This window comes from Trichechus manatus, unplaced genomic scaffold (genome assembly GCF_000243295.1).
Source record: "Trichechus manatus latirostris isolate Lorelei unplaced genomic scaffold, TriManLat1.0 scaffold00288, whole genome shotgun sequence".
Classification (NCBI taxonomy): Eukaryota; Metazoa; Chordata; class Mammalia; order Sirenia; family Trichechidae; genus Trichechus; species Trichechus manatus.
In genome coordinates this window covers 209633-232280 of record NW_004444224.1, presented here as the reverse complement: position 1 = coordinate 232280, position 22648 = coordinate 209633, and the positions used below count along the sequence as shown (strand labels likewise).

Here is a 22648-nt window from a genome sequence, read left to right as displayed (position 1 = left end):
CACTACTCACCAAAGTAGAATGTAGAGCATTGTCTTTATAAGCTGTGTCATGCCAATTGAGCTAGATGTTCCCCAAGACCATGGTCCCCAGAGCCTATAGGGGAGTGATTTTTGCATGGACCACGCAGTCACTTGATTGAGACTGGGTCAACACGCAGTCTCTCCTGCCACTTGGGTGCCTGGGAAACTGAGGGTGAGGCAGCAAGAGTCTTGCTTCTACCATAAAATTCCCATTATCTCTCTCAAATGTTTCCTTCCTCTTAGGTGTCTCTAGGAGACAGCAGCCTGGAGGCTGATCACGTTATTAGCGCTGTTCCAGCCTCAGGTAATGGGATAGCCGCCCTCCCCTTCCCCAAGCAGGGTGATGCAACAGCTGTGCCTTCCTGGGCCAGCAGGACCCCACATGCCCCTGAACTGGCCATCTCTATGCGATGCTAATGTCAGGGGCATTGATGACTACTGCAGTGTGAATGCCTCCTAACCCGGCCTCTGCCTGACCTCCCCCAGTGCTCAGTGATCTGCTCCCAGCTGAGGCTGCACCGCTGGCTCGTGCCCTGCGTACCATCACTGCTGCGTCTGTCGCCGTGGTGAACCTGCAGTACCGAGGTGCTCGCCTGCCAGTCCAGGTGTGACACAGAGGGAAAAGGAGACAGGGCTCAGCTGGAGCCCTTCCCGGCTGACCCAGTCTCTTCCTTCTCTCCAGGGATTTGGACATTTGGTGCCATCCTCAGAAGACCCGGGTGTCCTGGGAATCATATATGACTCGATTGCTTTCCCTGAGCAGGATGGGAGCCCCCCTGGCCTCAGAGTGACTGTGAGAAGGGGAAGCTTTTAGTGGGGGCTTCCAAAGGGCTCCTCTGTGCCCCAGTGTAGGCAAGGCCAGTGTTGTGTCCCTCCCTAGGTGATGCTGGGAGGTTCCTGGCTCCAGATGCAGGAGGCCAGCGGCTGTGTCTTATCTCAGGAGCTGTTCCAACAGGAGGCAGAGAAAGCAGCTGCCACACAGTTAGGACTGAAGGAGCCACCAAGTCACTGCTTGGTCCATCTGCATAAGGTGAGTTGGGGTAAACTCCTTTAGCTACCCCGCTGGAGTCCTTGAAGGTAGAGACTGGCCTATTTGTCACTGTATGCCCACCAGAGGCCCGGGATAGCTAGTAAACGTGCATCCCCTGCTCTCTCCCCAGAACTGTATTCCCCAGTATACACTAGGCCACTGGCAAAAACTGGGTAAGTTGGGAAAGCAGCTGGGCTGGGGGGGGGCGGGCAAGGAAATCAGACCTCCAGCTGTATTATTCCTTTCACCCTTTCCTTCCAGAGTCAGCTACCCAATTCCTGGCTGTTCAAAGGCTGCCCCTAACACTGGCCGGAGCCTCCTACGAGGGGGTTGCTGTCAATGAATGCATAGAAAGTGGGCGCCAGGCAGCAGCCCGGGCCCTGGGCATAGAACCTGCAAGGTGATCCCCAACTTCTACCTCCTCCTGCCCCTGCTGGCAGGGACTCTCCCACCCGTGAAAATAAAAGAAGTGACTGGAGCGTGGCTTTGTCTGGCTTTTCTGTCTCCTGTGGGCATGAGGACAGTGGAGGCAAAGACAGGCAAAGGGTACCTGGGATACAGAAAGCAAGAACAGAGATGAGACAAAGTCCTTTATTAGAAAATATATCAAAATCCCAGCCCCCTGAGCCAGGTTCAGGAGAGGGAGCTACCCTAGCACTGGCAGAAAGTGCCCAGGGAGGGGCTTCTTTCACCAAACACACTTCCCAGGAACCATAAATAGAATAAATATTCACAGGAGGCCCCAGGAGAAGCCAGGTCACTCTTCTCTCCATAGAAGAGGAAGGGGCTTGGGGTCCAGCCCTGCTGCTACCCCAGGGGCAGGGGACTCCCAGGAGTCATCACATAAAATCATGACATCAAGGATTCACAGTCATAAGCCTTGGTAGGTGACCCTAGAAAGAGGGACTAACAGGTCTAGAGGAGCCCAGCTCCAGTCCAGCAGTGAGGAGAGGCCCCTGGCCCCCAGCATAGCACTAGCATTCAGGTCTCCCACATCCCTCTAAAGAAGAGTGAGGGACTGAGGGTGGGGAGAATACAACTCTGATTCAGTTTCATGATTAAGGTAGGCAGGAAGGAGGAGTCAGTGTGAACCATGGGGGGCTGTGTGGTTGGCAGTAGGTGGAGGACCAGGCCTGGCTGGGGGCCGGCGCTGTAGCATCTCTTGACGGAAGGCTTGGGAGGAACCAGGTGGGTAACGGGGACCAGAGGGGGTCCGGAGACCCCGAGGGTCAGTCCCAATGTCTGCTGTGATGTTGGTATAGAGAGGGCCCAGCTCTCGAGCCAGCAACTGGTAGGTCAGGGAGTTCATCCCATCTTGCGTCCAGGAATTCTGGGTACGGACCAGGAGGTCAAATCTGAGGGTTAGAGGTTGGAAACTTAAGACCCAGAAAGGGACAGCCAGGAATCTCTAGACCTTTAGGACTTTCCTGCCTAGGGGTGCAGAATCCTGAGGATCCACTAACAATTCCCAGGCAGTCCTCCCTTCCTACCTGTGAGGATTTTCCTCATTGCCCTTATCTGCTCGGTGCTTCACCATCTTATAGTGTCCCACGGATGTAGGGGGTCGAGAGATCTTCATCCCAGCCAGGCGCACCCTACAGGAAAAGTGAAGAGACCTTGGAGGATCCAGAGTGGAGGCAAGCTGCTGACAGGTGAACAAGAAGAACTAAGGCCAGCAAGGAAGGGACTACATGGTTCTACACGAACAACAGCGATAACTAGTTAGGGCAAAAAAAAAAAAAAAAAAAGTGCCAGGTAGTGGTGTGGGGAGAAAGTCAAAGAGAAAGAAAGAAATGGCTAAAGAGAATACAAAAGCTGGATGTATCCAAATCCTTCGGGCCCAGTGCCAGGCACCCTGGGGCCTTTAAACAGTTGACAAAGGGAGGTTTGCACCTCCCACCTTGGTCTTCTAAGTGAGTCCCAGGAGCTGCCCTTGTAGTCTGGGAAGGACAGAGAGGCCATTTTGTCAAAAGGATGGGACAAAACAGAGTTGCAGACCCAAGCTCAGCTGCCCCAGCTAACCCCCGCCCTCACCCTCATGTTAAAATCAGGGTAGCATCCGGGTGTCAGGACCTGGAGGGAAACAAACCCCAACTCTGACACAAAGAAGCAGGAAGTGAAGATGGCCTTCCTGCCATCTTCAGAAGGTACTGAAGAATACATACAGTTACAATTTGCTGGGTGTTTTACAGAAGATGAGAATTCAGAGATGTCATCCCAGATGACCCAAGGGGAGGGGAAGCAATGAGTCCAGCATACCAAGCCCAAATACTCCCCCGCCAGGTATGAAATTAGGCCAGCTGAGGCTGAAGGCCAGAACAGTTCACCAACTGAAAAAGGAGTTGGCATCATGCCAATGGCACTTCTTTTTTTTTTTTTTTTTTTAAAGTGATTCTGGGAGTAGAGCCCCTCTTCCTCCATTTCCACAGGAAGTAGTTTGGATGCGGCCCTAGCAGAAGGTGGGATTAAACTGTCTCTAGGCCCCTTTCTAGCTCTGGAACCCCATGATACTACGTCCTATTGATCTTATCTCCTCTCCCTGGAACATAACTAAATAGTACGCGAAGCACGACCTGGGTGGACTGAAACGACTTAAGGGGAAGAAATGAGCTCAGTGCAGGACCAGCGGAGCTAAAGGTGGTGTTGAAGGGTTATGGCCCCCCAGGGAGGGTGTTAGAGGACAGGGAATCTAGGCTGGTGTAGGGGGAAGGAGGTGGTAGCAGGAAGTCTGACCTGGTAGCAATGTCGTCATCCTCACCACCCCAGCCCCAGTATTCATTGGGGAAACCATTCATCTTCAGGTACTGGTCTGGAGTGAGTGCTGAGACCCCTCCGAAATACTGAGGGTATGGGAGGCTGGGGAGAGAAAGATCCTTGGATTCCACACAAGTCTTCCGGGGAGACAGCCCTACCCACAATCTCCTCAGCTCTCTTCCCACTGGGTAGTGGGTTTCCCCGCTTCCCAGCACCCTCCCATGCCCACTACCTGTATCCAAACTTGTTCATGGCAACGGCGACATGCCGGGGCCCCCGGGGGTCACACACATACAGATTGTGGTCATTCTCTGGCAGGAGGTCCACATCATGCAGAAACAGGCAGTCCCACTCCTCATCACGCAGGGCCTCCCGCACCCCAACATTCAGCAGCTTCGCCCTGTTAAATGTTCCATTTCCAGCCTGGAAGATAACGGAGGGGACCAGCCTATGTCTGCAGGTAGGTAGCATGGGGAAAAAGACGGCTGAAGTATAAACGTGACAGGCGATACATCAAAGCAGGGTGCAGGACAGGGAGAACGACGAGAAGGCAAACGATCTTTCACTTCATCATTCAGCACATCTTCCTTGTGCAGCAGTGTGTGCCTGATACTTAGCATGCCGGTGTTTAGCATTTAATCCTGACAACAACCGTGTGAAACGGGTGGCCTAGTGGCCGACTGATTGTCTACTGCTGTGTGCCTCATTGTAGGGGGTTCAGGAACTTGCTCAAGGTCCCACAGGTAACAAATGGCAAAACTAGAATTTGAACCCAGATTTGTCCAACTCCAAATGTGTGCTTTCTACTGCACAAGCCATGGAACAAAGGAAAAGTCATGGAAAAGTACGGGACAGCAGGAATACCCGAAAGAGAATGAGGAGAAGCGTGGGGCTAACAAGTCTGATACAGCAATGCCAAGTGCCCTCTACGTTTAACAGTCGGGTCCTCTTAAAAATGATTCCAGGGACCCATTAGATGACAGTGGGTTGGCATTTGCTTGAGGCTTTCTTACAGGAAAGAGTCAGGGTGAGGCGGGGGTTGCGGTACCTGGTGGATGACATAGATGCCATAAGCAAGCTGCTGGCGCTGCAGGAAGGGATGCAGGTGGTACAGCAGCAGGCGCAGGTGGTGCTCCCGGGCGCGGTGAGGCACAATGATGGCTGTTCGGGAGCGGGGCTCACACCCTGCTGGGCGGTACCGGCCCCCCAGTTCCACCCGGGGATTCCTCTCCACAATCTCTGCCAGTGATGGCACTGGGCTAAAGGACACCGACACAGGACCCACTGTTGGGAGGGCATGGCAAGGTCAGGGATCGGAGGGGCAAGGAGAAGAGAATGAACACCAGGGCCTGGGAGTTCCTCTGGCCCTGGGCGCCTGGTTCTCAGGCTCACTTCCCTCCAGGGCTCACTCAGAAATCTCACAAGTGTTGGGTTCACCACCACTGGGACAGCTCTGCAAAGCCTGAAGGTGCAGGCTCCGGACCCTCCAGTCTACTTTCTTATTTTAGGGTTCCCTAACTTTCTCATTCCTCACAGTTGGGGGATGGAAAGAACAGAAGGACTTCCAACTAACTAAACCAGGGTTCAGCCACAAGGAAGCAGTTGTTAGCCTGGGGCAGGAAGAGTCCGTAAGTGGGCAGGCATTGGAAAGTTTATGGTCCAAATCAAGAGCCCAATGTAACTCCAAATTCAGAGTCCACTCTAGCCCAATCCCAGCCCACCTTCCGATTACATTAACCTCCTGTTCTAAGTCCCACTCTTACCACCCCATGCCTGCCCAAGCCTCCTGCCCCCACATCCTGCCCTTTCCTTCACTGTCTCCTTCCTTCTGAACTCACCTAAGAGAGGAGATCGTTCTGGACAGTAGGGCAGACCTTGAGGGGCTGCAGGGCCTCCTGGCGCAACAGGCACCCCAGGCAGGTGACTGAGGTTACTGTAGACATCATGGGGGTGAGAATAGTCAAAGGTGGGACCCTGATCTCGGCCAAACAGGGCACTGAGGCTTCGGAAGCCCCCCAGCGACAGGTACATCATGACAGCCAGCTGGGAGCCCACAAGCAGGGCCAGCGTGCAGGGCCGCTCCAGTAGCCTCCGCAACATTCTGGGAAGGGTCTGGGGAGGGAGAGAAGGAGTTCTGGGGGCAGGCAGGAAAAGCAAGCCAGCAGAGATGAGCAGCTAGGGGTGAAGGTGGTGGGTGTGGGGGCAAAGAGGAGAAAGAGGCAGAGAACAAAGTTAGGGAAGGGAGCACACAGATGTACCGTCACCTGAGGAAAAGAAACAGACTGTAACCATCAAGCAGCACACAGATGTACCATCACGTGAGGAAAAGAAACAGAATATAACTATCAATAACCCCACCACCTGTTACTTCCACCCCAAGTATTACTCTCCTCCTATTTCCCTCAAACCACTCCCACTATCTACTTTCAGTTCTGCTCCCAAGAATGCTTACATCACTCAGGTCTCCCGCCCATTTCAGAGGAGTGCCTAGAGAACCCCCTTTCCAAACTTAGAGGGGGAAAGGATAGTCTCACCTAAGTTCAAGCTGTCTTCTTGGGGGGTAGGGGGACCTCAAGGGGTCCAGGGGGAGCAGAGACGTGAGGCATTATCTAAAATTGGAAACGTCCCAGAGGACAGAGAAGGGCTCCATCCAGCACTCCAACGGCGAGCCTCGGACGCAGCCGGAACAGAAGTGGTCACGGAGAACCAGCCACCTACGGAGGGGCAGAGTTCGGGAGCTGGGTAAGGCCGGTTTCTCAGCAGAAGTGAGGGAAAGCGGTAGGAAAGTTAAGGGATGCTAGGTCCCGGATCTTCCCCCCACCCCCATGCTACAATGGAGTGACAGTGTCAAGTTCGGACTTCACCACCACCCCGTCCCTACCCCAACAGGACGGACCCGTTTGGGGAGTGGGACATAGCAGCTCATGGAGACAGTTTTCCCCCAGACCAAGAACCTGTTCAGGGGGCGAGGCAGTCATGACACGACCGTGCAGTGACCTCAGGAGAGCCCAGGGCAGGGTAGGAAACAGCCTTCTTTCCGTTCTTCACGAGCCTTGGAGCTAGCTCCGCAGGTGCAGGGAGCGTGACCACCTGGGAGCAGCAAGCAAACAGCCCTAGAGCACGCGGGGAGTAGGGTGGGGGTGGCGTCCTTTACCTCTTCTACCTTTTTCTAGTCCGAGCAGGGGAGGGCGGGAGGCGAGGAGGAGAGCTGCAGCCGAATTGAGAACGGTAGGGAGGGCGGGGGCAGAGACTGGGGGGAGGGGTACCTGAGCGGACTCACCTGGAGGGGCGTGGCCAGCGCGCTGCAGGGAGTTAAAACCCAGCTCCACCGGAGACCCCAGCCCCACCCCAATCGCCTCTTGCGTTTGCCCTACCTTGCAGTGTGAGCTCGCCCAGCACCCGTCCAGACTTCCACCTGGGACCCCTCCTCCTGCCAGCTCAAGCTTGTCTCCTTCCTTTGCCTAAAACTTCTCACCCTCCCTATCGCCCGAATCTTTCTCCGGGGACTCTGTCACCATCATCACTAGTCCACATACCTGGGCTCTGCCTCCGGTCGTCACCGCCGCCCTGACAGCCGGGCAAGTCTCGCTGCCGCCATCTTGGAAGCGGGCGCTGCGGGGGCGGGGCCGCGCGTCACGGGGCGGAGCTTCGGGTGGAGCCGCCCAGGCCCACGAAGCGCTGGGTCGCATCGTTTCGCGGCTGGGAGACCCCCGCGGCGGAGCTGCCACGCCAGGCTCGGGGGCAGCGCAGGCGGGAGGCGGGATGGGGCCTGGCCCTCCCAGAGCCGGCGCTGGGGCTCATCCCAATCCCGCCGACTCCTAGCAGGATTATATTTCTCACCCGTCCGGCCTCGCCAACACTGACCAAGAGAGACCTGTGGAACCTTTTCTAGTGCGTCCGATGACCTCACTATCCGCTCAGCCCCTCCAGGCCGAGCCCCTCTCCCGGCGTGTCAATGGCTCCCCCTGCAGCCTAGTGCCACTTAGTATCCAGATTGTTTCTCGCGCAGGCTACAACGTCGCAGGCTGCTCTGCAGCATTTTTGTATCCCCTTGGTGTCCGGTGGAAGAGCCCTGGTGGCTGCTAACCAAAAGGTTGGTGGTTTGAGCCCACCAGCCGCTCTCCGGGAGAAAGATGTGGCAGTCTCCTTCTGTAAAGATTACAGCCTTGAAACCTCTATGGGGGCAGTTCTACTCTGCCCTATTGGGTCGCAATTGTGTCAGAATCGAGTGGAAGGCAGTGGGTTTGGGTTGGGTTGGGTTTGGTATCGGTAGAAGTCCCTGGGGGGCTCAAAGGGTTAAGTGCTCAACTGCTAACCAAAAGTTTGGCTGTAAGAACCCACACAGAGACGCCTTGGAAGAAAGGCCTGGTGATCTGCTTAAGGTCACAGCTTTGAAAACCCTATGGAGTGCAGTTCTGCTCTGCATGCATGGGGTCACCATGAGTCATAATCCATTTGTGGACAAAGGGTTTGGTTTTTTTATATATCCCATAGGCCGGAAGAATGACAAATCAGTCTTGGAGGAAGTACAGCAAGAATCGTCCTTAGAAACAAGGATGGCGAGACTGTCTTACTTTGAACATGTTGTCAGGAGGGACCAATCGCTGGAGAAGGACATCATCCTTGGTAAATTAGAGGGTCTGTGAAGAAGAGGGAGCCCCTCAATGAGATGGATTGACACAGTGACTGCAACAATGGGCACAAACGTTTTTCACGTACATGTCACATTCTCCCCAAAACTCTCTTTCCCAACCCCCTTCAGCCCACATAGCTTTTCCAGGTGTCTCCCTTGCTCAGCTCTTTACTGTATTATCCTCCACTTTCAGATTTGTTCTTCTTTACTTCACCTTAATTTTGCATAACTGTAACAGAGGTGCAAAAATAACAGAGAAGAGCCTTGGAGCTCACCTAGCAAACAGAAATCCTCCTTCCTACTCCTGCCACTCTACTGTCTCCATGGGGTCCCCATATTCTGTGCTAGGTGCCCATCTTCTCTCATGGCATCTGTCACACAGGTCTGGAATTTTTGTCCTGCCTGACTTTCTCAGCACCAGATTGTAAACTCTTTGGGGACAGGGACCATGTCTTTCCTTTTATCACCCCCTGAATGTCACCTAGAACTTTTGGCACAAACTCTACAAAATACTTCATCTTAAATCTGTAGACAGTTCCTGGTATAATTATTTTCTAATGCTAATAACACAGGGGTGAGAAGCGGGGGCAGGCAAAGGAAGAGATGCAAGGTGAAGAGAATCAGCATGTATTGACTACTTCCTAGAATCCAGACGCAGTGCCAAGCATTTATATTCCTAAATCATTATATTCTAAATCCTGACACCCACTCCATAAGGCAGATAATAGTATACCCATTTTACAGTGAAGGAAACTTAGGCCCACAGAGACCAAGTAATTTAAGGTCATATCATTGCATGTAAGCAAGTAGCAAAGCTTTGGGTTCCGTCTGACTCCAAAACTCCATTCCTTTCCTCCCTACCAGATGCTGTTGAGAGCATGACTTGATTCCAGTTTATAACCCAATGACATTTATTGAACAGATAAATGAGACAAACAGCAAGTTCTCAAAGGGAGATTAGGACAATTAATATATTTTACTCTTTTCCACAGATCCATTTTCAGGCCAAAATTCTCCTATTTTCAGCTCTGCAATGCTCATTTGCATCTATATTATCAAGAGAGCATGCTAATATATTTCTATGTTGTTGGACATGTGTGTGTCACTGTGTTCTTGTACGTTACTGGGCTTGAGGGGCTTGCTGCTGGTTGCTCAAAGACGGTAATAAAACAAAACAAAACCCATTGCTGTGGAGTCAATTCCGACTCTTAGTGACCCTATAGGACAGAGTAGAACTGCCCCATAGTTTCCAAGGAGCACCTGGTGGATTCAAGCTGCCCACCTTTTGGTTAGCAGCTGTAGCACTTAACCACTGCACCACCAGGGTTTCCAAAGACGGTAAAGGAAGCTTTAAATCTACTTCCGCCACTCTTTTCTTCCTAAGGCTACTTAAGTACTCTGGGCCTGCGCCCATATAAGGTCCTGTCTGGGGAAGTTGTTTAGTACTGTTCCTCCTCCACCTTCCCTCACTACCCCCCTTTCAGAGCATTTTCAGAAATGGTGGTTTCCGCCAGCTGTCAGCTGCCTAGTCTTGGTGCCAGTGATTTTGGATTCCCCCTAGCAACAAGTCAATGGGGAAGGCATTCAATTGGTTCAGAAGCATCCTCTCAGCCAATAAGATGCAAATACACTGAATTCCACTTTCTTCCTCCTCATCCCCCATAAGCCCAGACCAATGAGATACTAGTTTTGTCACTGTCAATTTGATATTTTAGGGAAAAGAATACTGTAATACTGTACAGATCTTAAAGAAGTGGGGTAGAAATGGGAGTATGAGTGTAAATGAGTAGCAGCCCATTCCACAGCACCCCCTAGAAATCGTGACTCTCCCATCCCTACCCCAAAACTAGTGGTTGGACTAATGCCCAGATTTCCTCTGCTGTAACCACAGAAGCAGAGACTCTCAGGGGCAGAAGCTTAAAGAAATTGGCCCAACTCAGTTATTGCTTCAACCTTCTCGCCCACCACAAACACACTCACACACTACCCTTGCCCTCCCGTAAAATGGTTATCCAGACTCTGCTGAACCTCTTCAGGGCACGGTGCTCACTCCTTCAGCAGTCACTGGCCCTTCTCTTTTCAGCTCCTCATTGTTCTTCCTCCCTCTCTCTCCGACCAGATCCTGGAACTGTCTCAGTCAATGCCTTCTCCTTGCTTCCTATTATTCCTGTTTCTGCTCCCATCTCAGGTCTATGAAGGTAACACGTGGGCAGACTGGGGAGACAGAGCTCATCTTGGCCCTTGCAGGGGGATATGCATCCCCACCTCCCCAGGAAGAACTTGCTGGGCTCCTGGCTTCAAGACATTGGGTAGAGTCTATAGCCTGGGTCTGGGAAGGGTGGTATGCGGGAGACCACTCCAGAAAAGGGTCAAGTCTTGCCGGGGATTGAGGGCCCGTCTGTCCATCACTTCTCTTTGAGGAGCTAGCAATCTCAGCCCTTTCACTATATGCCCCCCACACGCCCAATCACAGAGGTGACTTATAAGCTCAGTCTCTTTTTGGGAAAAACTCCTTTATGCCAGTTAGAACCCTACTCAGCGAGCAAAGGGTTTCTGCTTGAAATAATATGTGTGAAAGTGACTTGCAAAGTGTGAATCACCTTAAGTACTAAAGAAGAGCTATTATGATTACCTGTTCCTCATGTCCCAGCCCAAGACTCACCCTCCGTAACCCTCACAGTCCCTTAAGTCTGGCACTCAGCCTCTGCACAGTTCATTTTGCCCTTGTCTCACAGGTCCTTGTATTGCCCCATTGTTTCTCTTTGTGGAGGTGTAGTACATAACCTTCCGCTTGGAATGCAGTGTGAGCTCCTTTGGACATGGTCATATATTGTCTGTGTTAGTGCCTCACATCTCCTTAGCACAGGCTCTGCTCATTGTACCATTAGTCCACAGTATTATGGTCCATAACATGTTATTGGTGGTCCAGTTTTGCTAACTAGGTGAAACAGTTGAACACTCTGGGCTTGTCCCACTCTCCTGCTTCTACCTCCTGTAGCCTGGTTGGTAGGCGGGCCAGAGGAATGGCCAGAGGCCAAGCACAGCTTTGGAAGTTGTGTTTGCTGGAGAGAAGAGAGCGTGGGTGGCCTTTGTCCCATTGCTGCAGAAGTAGGCGCTGTGCCCCGTGGTATAAAGTACAGGGCATTGTTTTAAGGCACTGTCTGGTAACAGAACTTGATCAGCAAAGCCCAGCCATAGTGAGCACAGCACCCACAATCACACAACCACCACAGCCTCAACCCCATAGTCCCAACTCCATACCCCAAGCAATGTTTGGCAGCCCATCTAGGTTCTCTTATGGCGAGTAGGGACCTTTAGTTCCCTGGTCTCCCCTCTCTCAATCCCAGCCCCAAGTCTTCTCTACCTATAGTTCCTCCCTCACCTCCGTATTTAGTTTCTTCCCCAATCCCTCGCAGTCCCACTACTGCCACTTGAAACTCCAAATGCTTGCAGGGTCCACTTGCCCGCCCTTTCCCGTCCCTGCTCCCTCCGTGATGTACACAGGACTACCCAAGCTCTTTCTGAAGCAGTAATCTGTTCAGAAGGAAAAGTCGAGCGCTTTCCAGGACCCCTCTGCCTCTCAAGTGTTTCGCCACCACTGCACACCTGGCTCCCACTCGCTCACTGCCCATCCTTCTCCACGCCATTCTTTCCACCTGCCTTCCTATCCCCTACCAAACCATGTTCTGTTCCTCTTATTAAATTCCCTTTTAACTTCACCTTTTCTAAGAAGGCTGCTGGGTTTATATTTGTTGATTCTGGGGACCTTGTCCCAGTCAGTCAGGAGTTGTCAGAGTATCCTCTCACATGGGTACAACATTTACTATTCAAGTATTCTAACATTTGTCCTCAGAACAACCCTGGGGGAACAGGTATGATTAGCCCCATTCCACATATGAGCAAACTAAGCCTCAGTATCTTTAACTTACCCAGCACCGCCCAGCTAGTAAGATGCTGAACCCCAACTCGAATTCAGACCCAAAGGTTCCTGCTCTGGTGCTCTTTCTACAACAGTCCCCCACCTCCTCCAACTACCGCTCTCATTACTAACTGCTTTTTTGTGTTAATGCAGTCGTTCTTGTTATTTTTGCACCTCCACGTTCTTGTCAATTGTGCTTGTAGCCAAGTGTTTATTAAGTCTCCTCCATGTGATTGGGAGCTTCCAGAGGTGAGGGGCAGAATCGTCCTTTCTCTGATAGGCCCTAGGAATTCAGGATAGGGTTCCGCCAACCTGATGTGGGGGCAGACCCCACTGACACGGATCTTTGTCACCTTCAAGTGCATTGCAGTCCCCAGGGAGGATGGAAGTGGACAGAAAGACAACAACAATAACTAACAGTGGCTGCCATTTATTGAGCACTTCCCTAGTGCTAGACATTGTGCTAGTTATTTACATTATTCAGTCCTCCTCACAAATTCCCAAGGGAGGTTATCTTATCTACGAATGAGGAAACTAATTCTCAGAGATGTGGAGCCAGGGTGCAACCCACATCTGTCTGGCACCAAAGGAGCACATAAATAATTGAATTCAATTTCTATTTTAAAGACATGCATTCATATCCCTTACTCCCTGAAGGCCCATCCTACCCATGACTCTTCCTTTCGCAGAAAAGAAAAAAAAAAGCAGGGCAGGATGTACCTCATATATAAGCACGTACACACACACACACACACACACACACACACACAGAGTCACACACACACAGACACTTATGCCTATCACCACCACCCTGGATTTCCTAGCCAGGGTGAAGGCTATGAGGGATGTGGTCAGTTTCCCCAGGACCCTAATCCTCATCCTCTTCCCTGCTACTAAATAAAAGTGAATAAATACGAAATAAATACAACTGGGGTCCACCCTGCCTCCCCCCCCTCCTGTGACCAGCAGGGCAGAGGGGGCAGTTTAGATAGGGGACTGTCTTCCAGCCCCCTTGGATCCACCGACCTATCACTGCCTGCCAGGGCAGGACACCAGGGCAGGGCCAGCCTGCACTTTAGGACAGAGAGAAGGGGTGGTTCTCGTCCCAGAGCCCCTCCCTACTGGGACTTAGCATGAGGCAGCTGTAGGAGCCCCTCTTCCACGCAGCTGAGTCTGAGGCACCGGTGCCCAGAAAGGGCAACCGGAATGGTGAGGTTATTTTCTGCCCACCCAGTTGCGCCTCCGGAGGATCTCCAGGATCTGGGCCTTGCGCTGCAGCCAGTCCTGGGGAGTGGAGCGTGCTGTTGGAGGGGCCGGCCGGGGCACGAAGAAGCTGTAACGGAGGCGTACGTTCTGGGGGTTGCCAGCCACCAGGGCCTGCAGCGTCAAGGGCTGGGTCAGCGGCCCATGGCCTGACAGTGTCTCTGAGGCTGCAGTGGCCCCGCTGTACCGCAGGCTGACTGCCCCAGGCAGCACCACGTCTGTGGGGGAGGGCATCAGCGTGTATTCGCCATTGAGGGCATAGGAGTCGTCTGCGAGCTTCAAGGCCAGGTAGATGCTCCGGAGGCCAGGGTTCCCCTGCTGCCGGACAAGGATGTGGGTGGCCCCCGCGGGGATAGTGACCACATTGTTGTAGCCGTACCTGTGTGGAAGGAGGACGTGGGGAGCTCAGCATCTTCCCAAATCCCCTCAGCCTTTCTGAGCTGTGTTTATATGAGGTATGTGTGTATATGTGTGCATAGAGGGTTGTCTCCCCAAACCTATGTGAGTCATGCAGGCCAGATCTGAGCTACATGCAAATGATCCCTCTCCCTCTTATCTCTGCTGCCCCCCCTTACTGAGGTGCCGTTCTACACCCCATTCCCTTGGTGCCTGTCCAGTTCCTAGTCTCCCTCCAGGACTCAGCTCACCTCCTGGGGACGCCTTCCCTGATGGTCCTGGCAGCACCCTGAGCTGACACCCATCAAACGCATGTGACGCTGTTCTGTAACCACTGACCTGTCTGACTCCCCCACTAGACTATAAGCTCACTGAGAGTCAAAACAGTGTTGAGTTCACCTCTGTAGTCCTAGGGCCCAGAATCGTGTCTAGGGAGGTGGAGGAGGAAATAAATGGGAAATGAACCTGAATTTTCTGAAGGAGCCAGATTGCTTGGTGCAGCCAGAGCCATCCCCACCACACACCATGCACTTGTCAAACTTCTTTTTGGAGCCAATGATGCGGTCACAGCCGGCATGGATACAGCGGCCCTGGACACAGACTGAAGAGCTGCCTGGGGAACAAGGTGTCCCGTCTACCACCTGAGGAGAGAAGGACCAATGCTAAGGGCTCTTCCTAAGTCAGGGGGCTGGTGAGCCAAACAAGATCCATGCCCATCAGGGAAGGAGTGTCAGAAAAGTTGGGTGAGGTAGGAGATGTGGATGGTATGTAGGGAGAACGCCAGCCACCAGCCACATGGGATGGCAATCATAATGATGACACTAATTAAAAAAGCCACAGTTTTCCGAGCACTCACTATGAATCAGGCACTGGACTAAGTCCTTGTCAACATGAATATAGATCTCTCAACAACCATTGGAGGTTTCTAGAGGTGGAACACTGGGGTTGAAAAGATTGAGAAACTTGTCCAAAGGTTACACACTTGGCAAGTCAAGGCGGGAATTGCAAGCCCTAAACCTTGATAGTACTGTTCTTAGATGGACACTAGAGGGCAGCCGACCTGTAGGAATTCTCTCCAGAGTAGGCGCGAAGGGAGCAAAACTCTGTTAAGAGATTGTTGTTCTTCACGCCTCAAACTGCCACCCTATCACGGAGAGGACATTGATGTCACCCATCTCCGGGAGGCCTTTCCACTGAGGGACTGGCCACTGATGAGCTGAATGAGGCCACCACTGTACTCTTACAGAGGAGCCCACAGAAAGGGAGGCAAGGACTTGCCCCAAAGGCCACACACTCCCATTCTCACCAAATGGAGCACTGGATGATAGGGAGAGAGAAGACAGGAAACTGAGAGAAACGGAACAGGCTAGAGCTGCCTGGCTGGCAACTTAGCCAGAGTCTGGGGCTTGTTTTCCCAATACCTATGGACAGCTAGGAAACCCTGGTGGCACAGTGGTTAAGAGCTATGGCTGCTAACCAAAAGGTCGGCAGTTTGAATCCACCAGGTGCTTGCTCCTTGGAAACCCTATGGGGCAATTTTACTCTGTCCTGTGGGGTTGCTATGAGTCAGAATCGACTCAACGGCAGCGGGTTTGGTTTTATTTTTTGGTTTATGGACAGCTAAGTCTGAGTGGACCTCTGGGCTGGCCTGGTGTGGCTGTGGGAATGCCAGCAATGGTGCTGTTTTGGAGGATCTTTGCCAGCAGAAAATAGAGGGACTGTTGGGAAGTATGTGAGCATAGACAGGGCCCGGGGCATCCTGGCTCTCACCCGTGGCTCCAGCACGTAGTAGTAGCCCAGGGCCCGGGCCTGGCAGGTGAGCTTGCACTGGTCCCGGGCAGCCACCCCTGTGTAGCGAGGGACCCAGTCCATGGGCCCTGGGAAGCTCTTGAAGAGGTCAGTGCGGTGGTTGTAGGCAGCACACTGCTCCTCGCGGAAGGTCAGTGCTACAGATATAAAATGGACAGTCAGGGCCTTCCGCCCTCACACTGCTCCAACAGCACCTCTGCCAAGCCCCTTGGACCCTGTAGACAGCACTGCGTCTCCCTCCCCCACGGACAGTCAGAACAGTGCTGAAGGGTAAAGTCAGCCACCCGCCCCCGCCCCCGCCCCCGCCCCAGCAAGGTCAGTGAACACTCCCTTGGTCCCAGCACCCAAAAGGCAGTCCTTCCGGTCCTATCAGCCACTCCCAAGGGTTCCCACCCCTCCCACCCCTCACCTGAACCAGTTGGGCAGTCCTGAGTGCTGCAGGAACGGAAGCGAGTGCGGCGTCCCTCACAGTACTTGCCACCGTTTCGGGGGATGGGTCGCGTGCAGTCCCGGGAGGAGAACTGGACACCACCTCCACAGCTCCGAGAACAGTCACCCCATGGCCCCCAGGGACCCCAGCCACCAGCCTGAGGGATCTGCAGAGGCACAGAACAGGAGGTGGGATAAGTGTACTCTCCTGGGCTCAGGGACAGTCCTCCAAGCCCCCTCCCCGGCCCCTTCCTGCCCCGTGATCTCACATTGAAGTCCTGGAGCTGGTCCATGTGGAGGCAGCGGCCACCCATGCAGGCCTGAGCCGGCCCGCAGGGGGTGCCATCAGCCCAGGGTGAATGCTTGGTCTGGCACATGGCATGGCCATTGAGGTGGCCGGAGCACCAGAGGGCAGCACAGGGTGGCGGCAGCTGTGGACAATGGTGTGAGTCGGGCCCGAAGGTCAGCTGGCACTGGCGGTCAGCATCATAGTCCTTGCCTGGGAAAGTCGCAGGTAGATGCAGAGGAGCTTCTGGCTTGTCTAAGAGACAGTGCCCTGGGAAGAAAGTTGGAGTATGAAGTCAGCAAGGGGCCAAGGGGAGCATTCTAGATTGCAAAAAAAAAAAAAAAAGCTTGGGCTCCCTGGGGCCTAAGGAATCCTAGAATCCAAATCCTAGGGCTGGAAGAGGCTTTCAATAACAGCCACAGATTATTGGATACTTATTATGTGATGAGCATTGGCTAAATGCTTGACCAGCATTCTTTCATTTAATCATGGCAAACATTTATGAGGTAGTTATTATTGTTATACCTATTTTACAGACTAGCTACAAACTCAGAGAGGTTAAGTAACTTAGTCACACATTTACACATATCTAAAGAACAAAATCCAGAGAGGAGCTCAAAATACTAAGTCTTCCTGTCTATTTTAACCAACTACAGAATTCTTGAATCAGCTTCTCAGAAACAGCCCTGCCCAGGAGTAGTTATCCCGTGTTGTGCGTGCTCCTCAAGCTCCTTTGCAGCAAGCTCATTCCAGTGTTGGGCAGTTCTGGCCCTTAAAAGATCAGTTCTAATTCTCTTGAGCTAAGATTTGCCTCCGCTAGGCTTTGCTATTTATTCTGGGAGGAAGTGGGGACCACAGAGACAGGAGCATTTCTCCCCTGTCCCACACTGCCAAGGAAGCACACTTGGGGAAGTCGGTTTGGCCTGTGTGGATGTAGTGGAAGTGAGAGTGTAGCAGGGGATAGGAATTGAGCCTGACACATAGATGAGTGCCATCTGCTTACCATAGCCATTGTCCAGGAAGTCAGTGATGAAGCGGGCACTGCAGGGGGACCAGGGCTCCTCGGGGTCCACATGGGCCATTACAGGAGCCATCACATGGCGCGAAGTGCTCCCAGGCCCATTCAGACCCACACACGGCTTCGAGTTGTCATGGAGCATGTTGAAGACGTGGCCTGTGAAAGGAGAAGGCATTCTGGGCTCCAAAGGTCCCATCCTGTGCCCTAAGGAGGCTGCAGGCCTATCAGGCCTATCAGGCCTATAACCTGGCTGCAGCTGGGGATGCTCAGGTCCATTCCCTATCCCAACCCACCACCAAGGTCCTTCTGGTGCTCTGAAGGCTCCCCAGAATGTAGCCCTCACTGCTCTGTCTCCCCAGAATACACTCAGGTCCCCTCCCTACTTTTCCTTGTAGCCAACATTCCCAGCCTTGTGCTCACCTGCTCCCTCACTGATTCTTGTGAATAATATTTCTCTTGATACTGTGCTAACTCCTTCCCCCAGACACACACGCAGGAAGTGCACAATAGGTTTCCACACTCTATCTCACTTAATAGGAAAATATAAATATTTGCTTACACCCAGAGCAGAGAAAGATAATAACCCCTGGACCTAGGCCTGGGAAGGAGGAAGCTACACCTTGGGAGCCCCATGTGCACCCTAGTGAGCTCACCATTCCCTTACCCCATCCCTGATACATCTCTTACCCACCCCAGGTTCCCCATGCTCGCATCCCCTCTTTACCTAGTTCATGGGCAGCAGTGAAGGCCGACTGGAGCCCATCATCCTCCACGATGGCACAGCTCCGAGCCGGGTCACACACAGTGCCCACGTCAGCCATACCCAGAGTGTCGCAAGTGGAGACCCCGCACAGGTCCTGTTGAGAGAGATCACAGCGCTGTCAGGCTGCAGACGGCTTTGGCAGTGTGGTTGGGCCAGGGTGCCCTGTTGCGCCACTCCAAGGGTGCCATTTACACCCTAACCGACGCAATCGCGCTTTAGAGTTGTGCGGCGCATGGCCTGTGGTGCTGACCGGGGCCTCACATGGCCTGCGGTGCTGACGGGGCCTCACCTGACGGGTAAACAGAATGGCTGTGTCAAAGTGGTCAGGGTCTGAGTCTTCAGGGGTGTTGAGGCCTCGCTGCCAGGCACAGAAGCTGCGCAGGGTCTGGGCGGCATTGGGTCCCACCTGGGGCCCCTCCTCGCCTGGCCCCAGTATCACTAACCGAGTCACCACCAAGCTGACAGGGTTGCGGATGCTTGGGTGCTTGAAGGCCTTGGCAGCTGCTGCCATAACTGTCAGCAGATAGCGTTTTAGCCCTGCCCCGTGAAATGCCGCCATCTTGTCATCTGCCACCACGAGGGTCTCCACGAATCTACTCAGTGAAGCGAAGCGCTGGAGAGAAAAAAGGAGAGGAGGATCCTGAAATAGCTTCCCAAACTTGTGGCTCATTTCTCCCCTCCCTCACTTCCTGGGTCTGGAATTCAGCAGAGCCAGCTGGGCCTTGCATACCCCACGGGATTCCTGATTGGTCTTGACTGGGCCCTTCCTCCACCCCCAAATCCCAGGCTTTTGCGGTAACTCTAAAGAATCAGCTGTTGGTTCTGAGAATGGGGAGGAGAAGGGGGAATGCCACGTCCCAGGGCTGTGTGGGACCCAGAGGTGAAGAGCAGCTGAGACTGCCTTGGGGAGGGGCTTTGGGTCCCTCAGGCATGAGTGGGGCAGGGGTCTGTGGGGACTGGGGCTAGATGGCTGGGCTGCAACGTGTCTGCCCTGTGTGGTCGCAGGAACAATTCAGTCAGCAGCTAGGGCCAGGGCCAGATCTCAGCGTGGCGGGTGTGGAGGGAGCCCAGGGAGCAGCGTCTGGTCTGGATTAAAGTTAGAGAAGGGGGGAGGGAGGAAGAAAGGGAGGAAGGGGGGAGAGCTGGAGTGGGTGGGAGGAAAGGATGGAGCCTCAGGCGGCCTGGAAGTCAGTCCACAGTGTGGGAAGGCCATTGACCAGAGGAGGCATGAGGTGTCTTCCTCCTCTGCCCACTTCTGCCCTAGTTTATAGTTTGCCGGGACAATTTTGAAGGCAGCGTCAGCAGCCAGAGGCCAATCCCTCAGGGCTTCCAACCTCACTCTTTTAGCTGTGGGGGATGGGGTGGAGTGGAAACCAAATTAGGGGCAAGCCAAAGAGCCAAGGCCAAGGGACTGTGAATTGTGCCTTACTGCTGGGGACTGGGCCAGCAGGGGATGCCACGGCCAGGCGAGGGTGGGAGCTGTCACTCCCAACCCAGAGTCTCTGACCCACTTCTGGGAAACCTCGGTGGGGATCAGTCTGGCCAGAGGGAGGGCTGGGGCTGGATTGGGGAGAGGACAGAGCCTTTGTGTTCCCCAGCTGTCCCTGACTTCTCTGCCAGGCAGATCCCAAAGAAAGAGTACGAGTGGAAAGAGGAAAGGCAGGCAGGAGGAAGGGAAGCAGGACGGCCAGAAGTGGAAGTGGGTGGGGAGAGGGTGAATAAAGGTCAGTAGGACAGACATGGCGGGAGGACACTGCAGGACATGGACTCGAGGGTTGCCTACCTTGGCTCTTCGGCGGCTGGGGCCGGGGCTCCCTGCAGGAGCCTTGACGTTGCACATGGGGCCCTGGCCACTGGCAGGAAGCTTCCGTCGTAGGACGTGAGCCCCAGGCCCCCCAGCAGAGTTAGGGGTGCCCCCTTCCAAGGGCTGGAGGTGGAGTTCAGAACCCCGGTATTGCAGCACCCCTAACAGGGCTCCCCCATCCCAGTGCAGAGATGCCACTGACTCCGGGTCTCCGTTGATGGTGCCGGTCAGGTAGGTGCCTGGCTCGGCTCCGCCCAGCAGCTCGGGCGCCTGGCCCAAGTACTGCACCGTCAGCCCCTCGACCCGCACGCCGGGGTCCTGCTCCAGCTCTAGTAGTAGCGTCTCCCCAAAGGCCGGCAAGCGGTACACCAGCCTGGCAGGGGTGCCCGAGCCAGGCAGGATGCTGCTGTTGAGCTTCTCTGGAAACACGATCTCCTCCTCCCGGGGGAGGGGGCTGGCCGGCCGGGCTGAGTGCAGGAGGGAGGCCAGCAGCAGCAGCCGCCCCAGCCCGGAGAGGGGCACGGTGGGGAGCAGCAAGCGGGGTTGGACTCCCCAAGACCAGCGGCCCTCCAAGCCTCTCCTGGGAAGCCCCATCCAGGACATGGCTCTAGTGCTGCAGTTGGGAGGGAGTGAGGTGTCTGGGGCACCCAGCCCTCCAAAACCTGGTTTTAGAACGCTCCTTCTCTGCAGCCTGCGGGGCTCAGACTCCTGCTCGGGTCAGAGGCAAAGTTTTCAGAGGGGCTGGGGACCTTCGGAAGAGATGGAGAAAACTTGGCCGCTAGGCTGAGGGGAGGTCTCCAGTGGTCTGGCTCCTCCAAACTCCAGGATCTTTGTCTGCCTGCCTGTGTCTTCTGCAGCTTCTCTGGCCTCTCCCTATGTAAGACTGTGTCTGGCTTCGTCTCTGTGCCTGTCCTTTCTGTCTCTGCCTCCTTGCGCTGTGCCTTTGTTTCTGTCTCTCTCCTCCTCTGTCTCTCCCGTGTCTATGTGTCTGTGGGTCTCCCCGTGGGTTCTCCTCAGCCTCTCTCCGCGCCAGCTCCTTTAAGCATCCCGAGTTTCTGTGATTGGCTGAGCTGTAAGCCACTCAGCCGGGAGCTCTATGGTGGGACTCAGATGGGTGTCTCATTGCTTCCCAAAATTCTACTTTTTGTTTTCCTTAAAAAAAAAAAAAAAAGGGACTTGCCTAGGAGGCTGGGAGGGGGGAATCTCTAGCAACCGGATGGGTCATAGGCACTGGGCCAGCTGATGACAGAGCCTTTTCCCAAATCCTACAAACGGCTCTCAGCTGTCTCTTTCCCTTTTTGGTGGGACAGAGCCCCAGGAGGGTTAGGAAGTTGGGGAAAGGGCCTGGCCAACACGCAAAGAGAGGACTATGGTCCTGGGAGAATTCTGATCCCTCTGTCCAACCTGGTATGACCTCCGCTTTCTCAGGGTTTCCTCATGCTACCCTCTGCCCCTAGAAGCTGGCTTCCTGGGCCGTGGGGACTCAGCAAGCTGCTGGGGAAAAAGGGTGGGGAATAGGTAAGGAAGCAACCGAAGGCAGACAAAGAAAGGAGGTGGGGGAGCCTTGGCACGGTTCAGGACAGGACTGAGCAGGGAGGATGGGGAAATGAGTGAGACAATGATCAGGGAGTTTATTGCCTGAAGGTGGGATCATTCTGGCACTAAGAGGGGGCAGACGACAAGGCAGGAGGGGCTAACGACTTTTCCTTATATAGGAGGAGGATCCAGGGTGGCACCTCCTATTCTCTAACGTCCCTACTCTCCCTCAGGCTCCCCCTTCCTGAGTTACCACTACCCACCCCCTCCAAAGCTCTGAACAGCCAGCCATTCCGCCTCCGGTTCCCCATGGCCCCCCACTTCCTGACTCCCCTTTCTCTGGCCCAGATCCCAGTAGCTTCCCCTAGACTCTTGGCCCTGCTTCTACCCACTCTCAAATGCCCTAAATCCTCCTCCAGCCTCCAGTCAGCCAGCCCCAGGCCCCCAGCACAGAAAGGACTTGCTCTCAGGAATCCAGAGGCACCCAGTGTCAAGCCGAGGGCATCGCCACCTGGCTCCCTCCCCTGGACCCACCTTGCCATAAGAGCCCAATCTTTCTGGAAATACCTAGTCATCTTTATTTCTCATTTCCATGGAACAGAGAGAGGAAGGAGGCAGCATTATTGTACATATAGGGAAGTTAGAGTACTGGGAGAAATGGAAACCCAATGCCTGTGGTAGGGAAGTCGAAGAGGTAGTGTTAGGGAAAGGAAGCAAAATGATTCCCTTGGTTCTGGGCTGAGGAAACTCAGAAAAGTGATCTTACAGTGGACCCTCAAAGTGAGTCAGTAAAGGGTTCAGAAGTAGGGGCAGTTTCTGCTCACCCCACCCTATAGCCACTCATTTCCCCAGGAAATCCCCAGGAAGGAGAGTGCAGTCAGCAATCTCTTCCCTTCCCAGAGGTGGACCAGCTCCCCCTGCCCCCATCCACCTATTCACTCTCTGCCTTGTCACCTCCTGTCCCCCACCTCATATCCGCCTAATACT

General features: G+C 54.0%; 3 protein-coding genes across 4 annotated transcripts in view; 1 reads left to right on the top strand and 2 right to left on the bottom strand.

The window, feature by feature from the left end:
• Positions 1-1522, top strand: part of PPOX (protoporphyrinogen oxidase) — a 4245-nt gene extending 2723 nt beyond the window's left edge. For both annotated transcript variants that reach the window (XM_004390211.2, XM_023725155.1), the window contains 6 exons: positions 265-325; positions 508-626; positions 704-814; positions 902-1051; positions 1182-1224; positions 1313-1522. In XM_004390211.2, the coding sequence (XP_004390268.1) occupies positions 265-325; positions 508-626; positions 704-814; positions 902-1051; positions 1182-1224; positions 1313-1455 (627 nt within the window). In that variant the 3' untranslated portion in view covers positions 1456-1522. The remainder of the gene's footprint in view (positions 1-264; positions 326-507; positions 627-703; positions 815-901; positions 1052-1181; positions 1225-1312) is intronic.
• Positions 1523-1629: 107 nt separating this feature from the next.
• Positions 1630-5933, bottom strand: B4GALT3 (beta-1,4-galactosyltransferase 3). Its single transcript, XM_023725156.1, has 6 exons — positions 5644-5933; positions 4854-5089; positions 4038-4228; positions 3785-3907; positions 2542-2646; positions 1630-2406 (listed from the first exon to the last, which is right to left on the bottom strand). The coding sequence occupies exons 1-6, from the start codon at positions 5903-5905 to the stop codon at positions 2133-2135; spliced, it is 1191 nt and encodes a 396-aa protein (XP_023580924.1). The 5' UTR covers positions 5906-5933; the 3' UTR covers positions 1630-2132.
• Positions 5934-13501: 7568 nt separating this feature from the next.
• ADAMTS4 (ADAM metallopeptidase with thrombospondin type 1 motif 4) lies at positions 13502-21137 on the bottom strand. The gene is made up of 9 exons (XM_004390169.1): positions 20105-21137; positions 18611-18934; positions 18283-18415; positions 17544-17714; positions 16524-16810; positions 16235-16421; positions 15787-15962; positions 14482-14657; positions 13502-13999 (listed from the first exon to the last, which is right to left on the bottom strand). The coding sequence occupies exons 1-9, from the start codon at positions 20726-20728 to the stop codon at positions 13573-13575; spliced, it is 2505 nt and encodes an 834-aa protein (XP_004390226.1). The 5' UTR covers positions 20729-21137; the 3' UTR covers positions 13502-13572.
• Between the last annotated feature and the right edge of the window lie 1511 nt (positions 21138-22648).